Genomic DNA, 15,494 nt, shown 5'->3' on the forward strand with positions numbered 1-15,494 from the left:
CCCGTTGACAACACTAATTAAAATATACTAAGCAATATTAAATTTAGCTGGTACTAACAGATTTGGCAACACCGCACGGTTCTCATTGGTTCATTCAAAACCAAATGGTAAATAGGCTCCTCCCTCAACTGCAAACTTACGTGGTCCCGACAATAGTGAAACTGAGACTATAAGTCCAGGGTGGATATCCACTGATGATATAATGTGACTACAAGGCCGAAACATCTGACAGTGAACTTTATTTGACAATGTGGATGGCACTGAAAAAAATCTTTGTAGAGAGAATGAAAAAGTATAGCACTCGTTGATCAGAAATTTCTCCATTATAACTTACACATCAGAATAATATTTACCTCATTCTCATTTTAATAAATGTATAGATCTATTCACAGTCCTTCCAAGCAGTCATGCTAATCGTATCAAGAGTATTTTATTGATAGTGATAAAATTGCAAATTTTACCTTATCATTTTACCGTAACTGTAAAAAATCTCCAACGAAGCCTGGAGCATTTTAAGTTAAAAAGGAAAAACAATATGGCTACCTCTCAGGCCCGCTTTTATAAACGGGCAGACTGGGCATATGCCCAGGGGCGCCGGTGGTTGAGGAGCGCCCACCAGGCGCCCCCTAACCACTACCCGCCCGCACTAGAAAATAATGGAGCTGATTTTGGGTTTGCCCAGGGATACACTGACCCTTAACGTGGCCCTGCTACCTCTCTATTTAATGCATTTAATTATTTACTATTGTTTTTATAATGAAATCTTTTAGATATAGAGATGTATTCTACTCCTCCACTTCCTAATTCTGTTGAAAAGAAATATATTACTTTCAATTAATTGCATCAATGATGGTGGTCTTTATCCAAATGTTAACTCTTGGAACCTTTTTTCAGTTCCTAGTCAGCCACAGAACTTGATCACGACGGATGTTGGGGAGACTTCTGTGTCGCTTCAGTGGAGTAAACCCTCTCACTCGGGTGAGAACATTGTGAGCTATGAACTCTACTGGAATGACACTTACGCAAAGGTCAGTATTTGCAAACTCATTTAGTGAAACCATCAGTTTTACCATGAACTTAAGCTGCATATCATGTCTCCCTTAATTTTTTTTTTTTGTATAGTTTTTGTTTTACCTCCATTATTTATCTTATGACTTCTTTAAATAATCCAAATTGTTCCCCTATTTTTGCAGTACAAAATTGTGTCTGAAACCATTTTCTTGGAAATATTCTTTATTCCATGTGATCACGTGGCATCCGAGATTGATTTTTTGTAAATAAGCAAGTTCTCAAAGAGTAATCAAACTAACGATGAAAAGGACATTTAAATGTAATTAATTTAATTCATCTACCCAAAATAATTTAAATATTAATGGTGATCAATCAATAAAATTGTACTTTCCAATTAAAACCACAACTGAATTTACTCAACCCTCATAGCCTCTTCCAAACATCATTACTTATGATCTTATTCCCATAATCAATAACAATAATAATAATACCCCTGCAGGGTTTTAATCTGAAAGCAATTCTTCTCACCTTCCATCGTAATTTCCTTCTTCTGTTCCTGCTCCTACAGGATGCATCTTACATGCTCCATATTACATACATTATTATCACATTTCAGGAGAAACACCATCGTCGGATACCTATCTCGGAGAGTTACACTTTGATCGGTCTCTATCCCAACACTCTCTACTACATCTGGCTAGCAGCGAGGTCACAGCGAGGGGAGGGGGCAACTACCCCTCCTATCCCCGTCCGCACCAAGCAGTACGGTAAGTGGAGGGGAGGTAGGCTACATGTTGCACTGCATGCCCGCTGCCATCCTAACCTAACAAATTGTAATTTGATATAAAATCGGGAAACGTTTAGAAAAACTTTTTATGGAATACTTGATGGGCTCTTGATAGGGTGAAGAGTAGGCCTACCCACTGCTCTGTTGCTGGTAGTAGGGTACAACAAGATTACAGTATATAGGATGGAACATAGAATATTATATGCTTGCAAGTATTTATTTGCTGAGAAAAGTTGTTAAACAATCTCAACTTTCTTTAAGTTTGTGATTTTAATGAATTTGTTACGGATAATCTAAATCAAACACTTGCCATCATGATTCATGAACTAAAGACAATTTGGGATGGTTTATCTTCATAATCAATCATCCAAATTAGTCACTTTTGAGATTTTTTTAAATAAATTTGTTTAAATTCTGTAAGGTTAGGATGGCAGCGCAATTACTGTGTATATAAAGTTGCCGGTAAGGTAATACCATCTCACGATGTTTTATTTGAAGGTTTCTGCACAGCAGTCCCCTTCGCACACCCGTTAGGCAATGTTTCTGTTTTTAATTTTTGTTTTTGCATTGTGATGCACAGTTTGTTTGGTTTTTAGCTGCCCAGTTTGATTTCAGAGTGATTATTGACTGCGTGGAGTGTGACTAACAACTTTTCTCTTTCAGCATTTCATCGTCCCAATCAGATACAATGGATGCAGGGTGTTACTGCTAACAGAAAATAATTTGTATTTGTCGTAGGTATTTTATGTTAATGTCCAAATACTTGAAATAAAAATCCATACTGAAATTGTATGGAAATGCTATCTTTTCTACAAATTTAATAATATACTTTTAATGTTATCGATCATTTTGAAAATCATAAGAACTCAGAACATTCTAATGTTGTTTTATGGATTATTCAGCTTGAGAGATTAATTTTTATTTTTTTTTATTCACAATAATATTCAATAAAATATAATTAAAATCTGCAACAATAAATAAATGTAAAAAATACTCACTTTTTCTCATTTGAAAAAAAACTATATTTTCTCAAAGTTTATCACAGTAATTAATTTACAGTTTTATGTCCTCCCAAAGCAGTAGGATATGGGCTATAATGTTATAATCAATATGTAACATTTATCTACACCCAATAAAAATTTTATTGGATGCACAATTTTCGAAATGCCAAAAAATGTCAAATGTATTTCACATTTTAACTGTGGTATGGGATCAAATTAGGTATTTCACCATTGACTTAAAAACTGTATTTTTATTTACTATTATTTATAATTTTGATTTTCCTTTTACTTTATTTTACGTTTATTTGGACTCCACCACTGGTGGTCCAAGTTTTTTTTCTCTATGATGGCATGGGGAGGGGATGTTTACAGTGCCGGGGGCCCCGCCTCAGAACGTGAGTGGATTGGCAGAGGGCCCCACCAGCATCAGAGTGTCTTGGCGGCCGCCCCCCGCCGAGCGGAGCAATGGCCACATAGTGTACTACAAGCTGCACTACGTAGAGGCGGGACGCAGCGATTCTGAAGCAACCGAGGTCAAACTGAACACAACCTCGTTTCTAATCGACGAGCTCAAGCGATGGACCGACTACCGTATCTGGGTATTGGCCGGCACGAGTGTTGGTGACGGTCCGCCCAGCTACCCCATCAATGTCCGCACTCACGAAGACGGTACGCTACGAAACTCTTTCCAACTTTCTCCCCTCGTCCTTCCCAACCTGGGTGTGGTTGATTCTTCTCATCCTGTCCAGCTTCTCCACTCTGTCATACGGGTTATTGCATGAAAAAAGTTTGTAAACAGAACAAATTCTAAATAATGTTTTTCAACATAAAATACAGTAATTTTGGTGATTCTTGTCGTGTTTAGGATACCTCGGTTTGATAATTTGGAATTTTTATATTACATAAAAATTCACTTTACATAGTACAGGTTTAATGCTACTTTAATTGCATTTCACTAGACAATTAAGTTTAGATGGATATTCAAACCATTTCATTACAGTAAATATGTGGCTTTGTTTGTGTACTCATGTAATTTTCAGTCAGAACGTAAATCCTAACCATGATAAAAGGAACAAAATAAAGATTTATACTACCGTAGTAAGTTGTGACAGCCACTATAACATTATCATAAAAGCATGAAACACTTGCTTAAGGCTTTTTGAGGGATTCTGAAAATATTATTGGGCCTCATTTGTTTATTTATTATTAGCTTAGCTCTGCAGAAGTCGTATCAGAAAAACAATTAAAGGAATAATATCTGTCTGATTTAAAAGTTTGGCAGATTGTTCAGATACTTCATAGAGTAATCTAAACCAACATGAGTTATGTATAAATACATTTTAGAGATTTGACTACTTCAACCACACTCAGGTAATCTCTGTACAGAGAACCAAAAACATTAAAAAAACACATGGACTTTTGTAAAAACTCAGAGTTCTAGCTAAATCTTCTGCTGCCAAGCTTACAGTCAGATCCAATAATCTTTTTATTTGCCACAACATACAATGGGTATTGACGTGGTCTTAATTTACTGCCATTAACCACTAAAAACCAATGTATTCTTTCTCAAGCTGTGTTCGTGTGACTTTGCAGTTTCACACTTCTAGTATCTTTACAGAGATTATCCTTGACTATACGTATATTAAATAAGGATGTTCATATAGTATTTCTCATTGCCCATGCTATATCATACTTGTCTCTATTTCAGTGAAGAACCAATTCTTGCAAGGTTGAATTAAAGTTGATTATAAAAGAATTATAAAAATACTTGCTCGTCCTCTACAAATTGTTTAAAATTCCCATGTGTAAGTAAATATAAGTAAAAAAAAAGATTTCTTGTTCTTTTAATTCAGAAAAGCAATTAGTGCCCATTTCCTTTTTTTCATGTTTAAACTATGGTGCCTAATGACTGGTGTTAATCTTATTCATTTGGCTCGTATCCATGTTCCTTAAAATGTAATATTTTTAACTTTTTCATTCCTAAACATAGACCATTTTTAGTGGGAACTGGACCATGTTATCAAAACTTATACTGGATTCCTTTTCATCAATGCTTCATGTAATCGAATTTTGTAAGTGCTATAAAAAGATTAAAACCAAACCACTTTTTGGATATTTTTGCAATGGGTGATGTGACTTTTTCATTGGTTTTTGTGACCAAGCAGCACACTTTTTCGTGCCGTTTTGGTCGAGGATTTTTGTAATTCACATGTTTTACTGACATTTTTCCTGTGCTTTTTGTATGTGCCGTCTATAGTCGACTAATCCAGTTTTTTCTCAGCGGCTGAGGGATCCTGCTCTTCAGATGGTTTTTGACCTTTTTGCACAGATTTAGTATTTTTGTCACACCACTGCTTATTTTTCGTGTCACACACACTCACGTATTTATTATAAACGCACTGAATGTGTAAATAATTACGATGTTATTTTTGTACTAAATTGGATATCACTTTTGGATTTTTCACTTTTTCACTGAGCACTCGTATTTTAGTGCATGTCACTACCCCTCACACCCCTTCCCTAATTACTCGTATGTTTGAATGTATGTACGTAAGTAAGCACAGCACTTCATTTAATGTGTACTCACCAATGCAGTTTCACATGTTTAAATTTACCTTTAGTCTAACTTTGAACCAATAGTAAGTATTGTTACCTACATAGACATAAACTTCTAGAACTGTTAGAACAAATTATAGAAACTAGTTTTAAAGTAAGTAGGAAAACAGGTATGATAAGTGAATTATCTGTTTCTTTCTAACAAATCTTTGAGGATTTATTTTTTAAATCGCTGGTTTAAAAACAATCTATGCGAAAAAGTTAAGTAAAAACATATTTTGAATCGCTCTGATTTTTAATTTTACCATAATATTATGTTTCATATTCTAATATATTTTTGGGGTTTTTGCTCTCAATGAATATTTTTTTATGATTGTAGTTTTAAAAGTGATACAAAGATTATCATTTGAATACCAATACCAATTTATATCATGTATCTTTTGCGGCGGCTGCATGAACAAAAAAGTAAAATCAGTGTAAAGATTGAAAAGAGTTTGCTAAAAGTTGTATTTAATAATATAGCATTTTATATGTAATTAAACATTACAAGCTTTTTCCTTTAAAAGGGTGATTGAACTTTTGTAAAGGTAAAATAGAGTATTTAGTCTTTATTTTCAGTTCTTATAGTTTCTGGTAGGTTAATTTTTTCTATATTTTCGTTGTAAATATTATTTTTACCGTAATAGCTTTTGATAAGTTTATTTTCAAATCAGGTAAGACTTTATTTTCAATATTGTGCATTGTATTATTTTGCTCTTTATTATTATAACTGTTTGTCATTATTTTGAATTTGAATACCAATTACATATTTTTATATGAAGCCAAGTTTCCTTACCCTAAACATTCTATGTAGGTCTATAGGTAAAACTTTTTGACTTGTTTACAGTTATCCTTTGTTAGTAAGCCCCCTTTTTGCTATTTTGAAAAGCATTTTTCTGGTTGAACCAACTAGCTGTTCTCATTAAACCTTCAGTAGGAACTACCTATATTTCAACCTTACTTCCTTGTGTGAAGAAAACCTTTTTGCCACAGAAAATCCCCATTAGGCTTTTGTGGCACTTTTTCCACAATGCAAAGATATCCGTAGGCTTTTGGACGAGTTCAAGCTTTTTGGCATTTTTGTAGGTGCCACTTTTTGAGTGTGTTTTGGCCACTAAGGTGTGACGCTTTTTAATTTTGAACAGGGATTTCAGAGAACTCCAAGAACGCAGTACTTTTTGACGGACACTTTTTGCATTTTTCATAGAGGTATTTCATACCTCTGTGTTGATGTTATTTTTATACAAAAGATTTTTCTGTGTCCAAATTTTAAGAACATTTTTCTTTTTTCTCTTTCCTGCAAATTTTTTGACAAACTGTTTGTGGATCAGCCAACAAGAGTAAGTATTCATCACTGACTGTGTAGACGGGGATTAGCCCTGAATCTGTCCTCAGTTTGTAGTTTAGACGTTTTACCAGCTTTGACGTTTGATTTTTGCCTTCCTAACCTCTATCTTTGAATGTGTGGGATTTACTATGAGCGTTTTCGTGTTGGTATTCAAATGTTTTATAGACTAACCAGTAAACGATTTTATACCTAAGATATAGCGTATTAGGTTATGTTTTTAATGAACAGTAGATAGATATTTTAATTTGAACAGTATAATATTCAATTAGATTAATGAATTCATTTTCAATTCAGAATCTTCAATATCAAGTATTGTAAAGTCAGGTTTAGTTTTCGCAGTCCTCGCACCACTCTGAGATGCCGACTAAGATATTTGTTCTGGGTTTCCAGTTCCCGGAGATCCACAGGATGTCAAGGTACAAGCCATCAACTCCACAGCGATCCATGTTTCCTGGAAACCTCCTGCGGAGAAGGAGAGGAACGGGATCATCCGGGGATATCACATCCACGTCCAGGAGACTAAGGAGGAGGTATCAGGCATCCTCAATTGTAAAATGTGTTTTCTATGTTTTTCCCCGTTACTCTTAGGAATAAATAATATAAATGTAAATTATTGATGATTATGTCTGGTTAGAATTTAATGATTAAAATTTCAGTTAGCTTTCAAAAAAAAAAGGATATAAATAAATGATTGATGATAGATTACTATGCTTACCCAAAGCTATATAATATTTTATCCATAAAATATAATTAGTTTAAAGATCAAATACAACCTGCCGCAGCAATCCTGCCGACTAAGCTAATTTCCATTTGTTTGAATTGATTTTCAATTAAATCTATTTAAATAATATTAGGTTTAACGAGTACCTAGGTTTGCTGCTACAAGGAAATTAATAAATTGTGGTTTTTAGTAAAATATTAATAGGTAGCTAAATAATTATTAAAATAAATAAATTTGCCAAGTTTGACCAAAATATCCATAAACAAGCAAACTACAACATTTTACAATATTCTCCATAAGAATAACATGTGAATTTTAAATTTACAACTTTTAGAATTTTCTTTTGTTACCAAAATAATTGTACAAAAACCCCTTGATATACTAAATTATTTGTTTTTAAGCTCTTTAAAAGGGTCTACAGAGAAATTGGAAAATTTTGTTTTTTGAGAGTCGAAAATGAGAAAAACATTTTTTCTCTTTTTTCCCCCATAAACTTTTTCACATATTCCCCATAAACCCCCAAAAAACTTGGGTTTATGGGGTAAATAAAAGGGTTTTCTCATTTTTGACCCTCAAAAAAAATTTTCCTATTTCTCTCTTGACCTTTTTAAAGAGCTTAAAAAACAAATAATTTAGTATATCAAGGGGGTTCAGCCTTTCCCTGGATATTTAAATTCCAAAAGCTTTAAAGTGGAAAGAAATGTGCAAAAATAAGTTTTTTTTATAGAAAATTTTTAAAAAATATTTTTTAGGGCAAGAGTTTGCTGAACGAGCCAATGAGGTTTGACGTGCTGGACGGAGCTGCCTTGCAACTCAACATCTCAGGGTTGCAACCCGACACCAAGTACTCTGTACAGGTGGCAGCACTGACTCGCAAGGGTGACGGAGACAGGAGTCAGCCTGTCAGTGTCAAGACGCCCGGTGGAGTACCCAACAGACCAACTGTCAACCTCAAGTAAGTACTTGCTGGAGTATCTCTTAAAAAAAAACATAGAAATTCATTGTCAAAAAGATGTATAAAAAGGTCTTGAATTTAAGAATCAAGAATCAATATTTTATTCCATTAGACATGTACATGCATTTGGATACGTCAATAAAGTTGATTACAAAAACACAAGTCAAAGATAAACAGTACATAACAAATAAGGCATAAACAAAAAAATCAAATAAATTTAATTTACTGTTCTCAATTCATGAATTTCATGATGGGTTGATAATTAAAGTTATTGTTTGTATCTTTATATTGTGGGGTGTTGTTCTAATAGGGTAGTGTTGATTTTTATTATTCATTTAAAATTCTTTGTTTGTACTGTCAAAATATAAGGGAAGCGAGCTGGTCTAGTGGTAAGAGTGCGGACCCAGAGGCCCGGGGTTCAAATCTTGCCAAATCACCAATGGATTTTATCTAAATGATAATGCCGCAACCCCTGTCAAGCCTGAAGTGATGTGAAAAACAATCCCAAACTCGTGCCTAGCATCCTTAGAAAAAAAAAAAACTGTCAAAAATCTGTAATTTCAATGAGTTTTTGACAATTTAAAAACATGTCCAGTACTTCACAGCATCTCACCCACAGCACCACCAATAACCCATTGGTACTTGAGTAATTCCTTGGATCTTACCTGCCTGGACTAGTGTTGCATTTAGGTTTTAGCAGATAGTGACCTGGTGACTCAGTTGCCTAAGGCATTGCAATAACCAGTGTAGGTCTCAGGACTTTTTTTTAAATCTATCTTACTAAAGTGTGGCTAACAACAAGTTGGAGGGCCTACCTTGAATAAACTGCCGTGTTGACAGCATTAGTAAATTTTGTTGAGTATTTCACATACCGTAACTAAGTTTCGCTTCTTTTTACACTAGTGTGAATAAGGCTGAAACGTATTTTCCATTTGCCTTTATTTTGTTCAAATATGGACATATTGTGTTAAAAATCATATGAACCTTCAATTAAAACAAACATCGATAAAAAAATCATTAAAAAATTTGTAAAAGGGTGTAAAAAATTAAACCTTGCTACATTTTACATGTGTTCCAGAATTTTAGAGAGAGAACCAGAAGTTAGCATAGAGCTGGAATGGAGCCGTCCCACCATGACTTACGGAGAGTTGGAAGGCTACAGACTGCGATACGGAGTCAAGGAGACACCCCTCAAAGAGGAGCTGATGAAGGAAACGTCCTACAAAATTAACCAACTAGGTATTGTTTATACTCGAGCATTTATAGAAGTAGACAGTCCATTCCCATGTTAAAGGAGCAGCCAGTTTTTGAATGAATATAAAAATGACCGTAGTTGATTTGAGCCATCAACAGATTGTGCCGTCTGTCTGTGCTCACAAAAAAAATCCACCCACATTTTAACCAAGTCAAACAGAAGAGACAACTTATTGTAAGCATCTTCTATGACATATCCAAACAAAGTATCAAAAATTAAGGGAGAAAATGAAAATATAATTCTAACTCCAACATTAGCTGCACTCTATGGGTCACTCATTCAAGGCCATAACTACACCTACTAACTAGTTTGATGTCTACTGAAGTATGCAAAAGTCAATTCCAGAACTCTCTAAATTCAATCGCCCATAATGATTTGTTGATAAAACTAATATAACAAACATTTAAACTATTAATTCAACTTTCTAATTAAAATCCGTCATACAGCTTTATACATATTCACTGTATTTTCATCAATTTAGGTAAATAGAAGCATGGACTTAAGAGTTGAAAACAGTGATTTAGTATCCTATCAGATAGATAACCTGGTGATGAAATTTAAATTCTACTCAGAAATTAGGCCCAATTGAAATTAATGGCAGCATGTGATTAAATTCTAGTTCACAGGCACACCACCAGTTCTATAAATTTTAAAACTGCTGGACTTAGAATGTTTGTCAAATACACAATTTTAATTTAAAATCATTTTATTCATCTTCAATCTAGTTACTGGTGTTTGTTACATGTTCCTTTTCAAAACTTGGTACATTATACTGTATGTCTCTAATACGTGTCTACTTGTTGAGATCCTGTCCAACTGCGGCCTGAGAATTAATCCAAAACCTGTCGCCTATATAAATTTTCATTGAGAGGAGGTTAAACTAATAATGTAGACTGACATAAAAAAACTCCTATAAGTTCAATGTAGAATCTGATAAACTTACATACACTAGACGTTCTATGGTTAGGAAGTCCAACTTTGAAAGATACTTCCCTGTTGAGGAAAGGAGCAATAATTGTGAATGCTCTTCCAGGCCGTAGTCAAGCCAAAAAGTATGCCTGAAAAATGTAAAGATGTTTGAAGCCATGACCAGTAATAACAAAAACTGTTTAAATATACCCAAGGTCTTGGGAGTTCACCAGGTATCAATTATTGATTTTCGGCCTAGAATTCCTCCATCAAGCAATTAGCGTTGGACAGGTTGCTCTAGACAAGGACTGGAAACAATAAATTGTATAGGCCAGAATCATTAACATTGGTACACCTGCACTTTAAGTTTTATGTTAAAACATTTTAATTTTGATTTCAGAACGTGGGGTGGAGTATGAGTTCAGGATCGCTGGCAAGAACGCCATAGGGTTTGGTCAGGAGACAATCAAATACCTGTTGACGCCCGAGGGACCCCCTACTGGACCTCCTGCCAACCTCTCACACCACTTTCAGGTCTCACATTTTAAACTGTTTACATTTCCATCCAAAATTAAAGTTTTTATTTATAAATTTACTGCCAGATCTATAATAAATTATATTACGTGCTTAAGACACACCAAGGGATATTGTCAAATCTGATGATCTATTATTGTTTCAGATTTTCAGTGTCCTTAGTTAATTATTTTTTGGCAATTGTTGGTTATTTAAAATATGTTTTTCTCTTACAAATTTATTTACTTGATATTTAGGATATTTGTGTATATTTAATTGATCTGTTAGATGTTGGGTATTTTAATGACAGCTATAACATCTAACTGCAAAAAACATGACTTTGTATTTATCTTCAAGTTCGATTGTGAATAATTTTGTTATCCGTTTGTAAAGGTAACAATATAATTATCACTCTTCTATTTTTATCAATAAAAATCAGGGTGTACCTCACCACCGTGTGCACATTTCACCTATATAATCTGTGAATGATTTAGATAACGGTTATTCCTTAAACTGGGGACTATTTCTTAAAGAAACAGCTCTCTTTAAAAATCTATCTATGAAGTCTGATACACAAGAAAGATCACAGCGCATAACGCTGATATTTGATCCCAGTACATGACTCATTCAATATCAATAATATTTTAAACGGCCACCTGAATTTCCCTATATACTATGTATGAATTATTTCACTACAACTTTCATTAAACTCCCAGTTACCCATGTAGTATGTACGTCAGGTATTTTCACTGGTAGAAACTGACTGTTACCGGTTTTTTCAGACGCCTGACGTTGTATGTGTGACGTGGGAACAGCCTTCCAGAATACACCGGAACGGACAGATCACTCATTACGATGTTCAGTTCCACAAGAAGAGCGATCAATCTACTGTAATGGATAGGAACACCACTGCGACTAAGGTGAACACATACACTATACCAATAAGCATTAGCAGCTTTAGCCTAATTTGTTCATTATAGTGGTTGAAATTACCTGGTGGCCTTAACTTTGCTTTGGTAAATAAGTAATGTTTTATTTCATCATCCGGTAAAATGTCAAAATGGGAAATATTTCTCATGGTGGAGTTTGTCAAAGGCTTAGTGCTATAAAAAAAAATATAAACATGGCACAAAACACTGAAAATACACGGAACAAAACATTTAACACTGGTTGTCCAGACTGTAAAAATACCTGTGGTCTGAAATGCTTGGGACCAGATTTTGGGTCAAGGAATATATTAAGGACCAAGAGAAAATCATAAGAAAAAATATAACAATTAAATACAAGGTGAAACTACGACAGGTTTACAAAACGTTTATTTTCAAATGTTTTCAACTATTTTTAGTTTATTGAATTTTATTTTATGATTAGCAGATTGTTAAAATGGAGAGTGAAAGTGAAGCAGATAGGGACAGGAAGCAGAGGGTATCCCACTCCCACGTTGTGGCTGCCTTTGATGTAGCACTACGTTATATAGAACAACAGTCCGCCTCTTCTGCAGCGGATTTGTCGGTTCTGAGGCGTTGGCGTGATTTTGCTTTAAAAGAGGACTTAAATATTCAACAAAAAAATAAAACAGACTCTCTGTCATAGTTTAATACAATAGTAATTTGTCTGTTTTGTTCATTACATAGTTCATCTTTTTATTAAATCACTTTTTTATTATTTTCTAGTCTTTTTAAATTCCTAAAAGATCAATTAATTTGCAGATATCATATATTATAAGTAAGTAGATTTTTACTTTGTCAAAGAGTGGATTATTAGTAGGACCTCAATAACTTGAACCTTGATATTTTGATTTTTTAATTTCCTTAAAATCCCCATAAATCACAATGTTAAAAGTACCTCTATAAGTTGAAGGCTTTAAATATTTAACCAAAGGCCCCACTAGAAAAACCGGCCATGCTGCAGCGTGGGCAGTGCAGCACTATGTCACAGTGGTGGATAGTTGTACTAAAATCTTACCATTAAAATCTGACAGCCAGTTTATTTACCTACAACATATGGGATATTGCCATGGTGGAATGGGATATTGCAGTGAATCTATCAACAAATCTATCCACATCATGGATCCTGCAGCATGGCCTGTTTTTCTAGTGGGGCCTTGATTTAACCCCGACAATTCAAATTTGAATGGTTTTCGATCAGTAAAGCCTCCTTAAATAGAATATTCCCGTTATTGAGCCAGAGTCCAAAACCTTAGTATCTCCAATTTTGGTATAATAACCTTCATAACTTGTTCCTCGCTTACTCAAAAAACTTGATAACTCGAATTGTTATCATAATCCCTTCAGATTCGAGATATCGAGGTCCTACTGTACCCTGATGTATATACACTGACAGCAGTAATTTCTCCATGGCATCAATCTAATATCAGTAATGTGTTAAAAATAATACAGTGGAGTTGGCTTAGAAACTTGTTTATATTAGTAGATGCCTGTGTTCATGTTAATGTTTGTTGTTACTTATTTAACTTACATGACAACTCTTTAAGCTACTATTGAATATAAAAAATAAAATAATTTAACTTGTAAGAAACAAAATTTTGTGTGTAAAATCAAATTGTGTCAGATATTTTTTTCTGTTTTAGTTTAACATTTTCTACTGATTTGTTTATATTTTGTGTTTCTTATGTTTAATTTATGATAATTATTGCAATAGGTGGCAAAAAATAACCATACTACCTATTTTATTTATTCATTTGTTTCATAACTGAAACTGTAGAAAATTACAATATACGAGGGTTGTCCGTGAATCAAGGTCTCCATCTAGCTCCCATTGCAACCAAGCAAGCCATTTTAAATCTGAGATCGTCATATTCGCTAATCATTCACTGCTATTGTAGCGTTGCATCCCACTCGCACAACCATAAGCCTTGTTCGTAGTGAACAAACAAGCATCTGGAACAGCTGGGGCTTGTAGTTATTTTATATTAAAGGGTTGCATGAAATATATAGGGTGTGGCTTGTAGACCCTCCAGGCCTACCCATAAGTAAAGCTGTTTAAGCTAGAGCCTAACGTCCTAGGATAGGATATGAAGGAAGGAAAAAAGCTATATTCCTGGTGAAGAATTTTTACTTACCTCTATGTTTCTGTTGATAGGCGGTGTTCTCTAATCTAGAGGAGAGTGCAGACTACATGTTCAGAGTGAGAGGGCACACTCGAGCCGGTGCAGGACCATGGAGTGATCGTGTGCCGGTCACCACAGACCGTGACATCGTACGAGCGCCGATGGGAGTGCGAGCCGTGGCTACGTCAGACCAGAGTGTAGAAGTGTGGTGGGAGACAGTGCCTAGCCGAGGGAAGATCATCGGATATCAGGTGAGTTGATCCAACATGAAAAACATTTTATGGATATTTTTCAACACTAAAATATAAGGGCCCTGAGATTGTGGTGAGAGGGGGGGGGGTTCTTAGATATTGAGATAGTGTGGAAAGAAATATGTTTGGTAAAAGTATTTAGATTGACAGATCCACTTTCATCTGTAAAAAACAGTTTAATGCTATCTAAATTTAGATGACTAACAAACCCCGGGTCAAAAAGAAGACTATTTTTCTCTACTGCTGTGTTTCTTCAGTTACCTTTCTTATGAATTGTCAATCAACAATAGTTTAAAATTTTTTATTTAAACATTGGTAACCAAGATTCAAAGCATTCAAAGCATGGTGTCATTTAAGACAGTGGGAAAAGTTTCCATTTTGTTTAAAAGTTAATGTTTAAATCAAAAAAAGATAATGAACCACCATAGAAACTTGTTAAGATCCTGTAAATGTAAATGTAAATATTATTTAAGATGATGAAATCCTTATTATCACTTTATGGTTTAAGGAACTTCTCCATTCCGATATAATAAAGAGTCATCTACTTCAGAAAAATTCATGTAATAAAATTATCATATTTTGAAATACAGTTCAGTGTCCAAGGATTTTAATGCAACTGAGTTGCTTTTTGTCAGCTGTTCTACACCATGACAGCTGTAGAGGACCTGGACGAGTGGCAGCAGAAGACGGTTGCTCTCACAGAGTCAGCTGATCTGGTAAACCTGGAGAAGTACGCTCAGTACGCCATCGCTGTGGCCGCCCGCACCAAGAATGTGAGTCTTTTTATTGTATTATCACATCATTTATTGTTAGTGCATTTGTGTTTAACAAACTGTGGGAACGATGATGCAATGCACTTACACACAATTTATTACAAAGTTCTCTATTTTTGCTTGGCAAGATTGTTAGATCAATTCAACCATCATTGTGATTACAGGGTTTCTTTGATAAAATTTGTCTCTCAACTACTATTATTTTTAATATTTTTTACACAACTGGCTTTTTTTTATTTTTTGTAAGAGAACGAACCCAATTCAAAACTGAGGTTGTTTTGATACCATCTAACATCACCCTTTTG

At 34.5% G+C, this 15,494-nt stretch overlaps 1 protein-coding gene across 8 annotated transcripts in view; it reads left to right on the forward strand.

The window, feature by feature from the left end:
* LOC129002312 (tyrosine-protein phosphatase Lar-like) overlaps positions 1 to 15,494 on the forward strand; it is a 679,394-nt gene that overhangs the window by 651,072 nt on the left and 12,828 nt on the right. For 6 of the 8 annotated variants that reach the window (XM_054430012.1, XM_054430010.1, XM_054430015.1 and 3 more), the window contains 10 exons: positions 895 to 1,028; positions 1,628 to 1,778; positions 3,172 to 3,468; positions 7,133 to 7,272; positions 8,216 to 8,418; positions 9,497 to 9,657; positions 10,983 to 11,116; positions 11,878 to 12,015; positions 14,198 to 14,416; positions 15,052 to 15,189. In XM_054430012.1, the coding sequence (XP_054285987.1) occupies positions 895 to 1,028; positions 1,628 to 1,778; positions 3,172 to 3,468; positions 7,133 to 7,272; positions 8,216 to 8,418; positions 9,497 to 9,657; positions 10,983 to 11,116; positions 11,878 to 12,015; positions 14,198 to 14,416; positions 15,052 to 15,189 (1,715 nt within the window). The remainder of the gene's footprint in view (positions 1 to 894; positions 1,029 to 1,627; positions 1,779 to 3,171; positions 3,469 to 7,132; positions 7,273 to 8,215; positions 8,419 to 9,496; positions 9,658 to 10,982; positions 11,117 to 11,877; positions 12,016 to 14,197; positions 14,417 to 15,051; positions 15,190 to 15,494) is intronic. The other 2 variants (XM_054430017.1, XM_054430018.1) reach the window with 1 other exon arrangement.

Source organism: Macrosteles quadrilineatus, unplaced genomic scaffold (assembly GCF_028750875.1).
Source record: "Macrosteles quadrilineatus isolate MER2022 unplaced genomic scaffold, UCM_ALF_1.0 Scaffold_9__3_contigs__length_116548681, whole genome shotgun sequence".
Lineage (NCBI taxonomy): Eukaryota > Metazoa > Arthropoda > Insecta > Hemiptera > Cicadellidae > Macrosteles > Macrosteles quadrilineatus.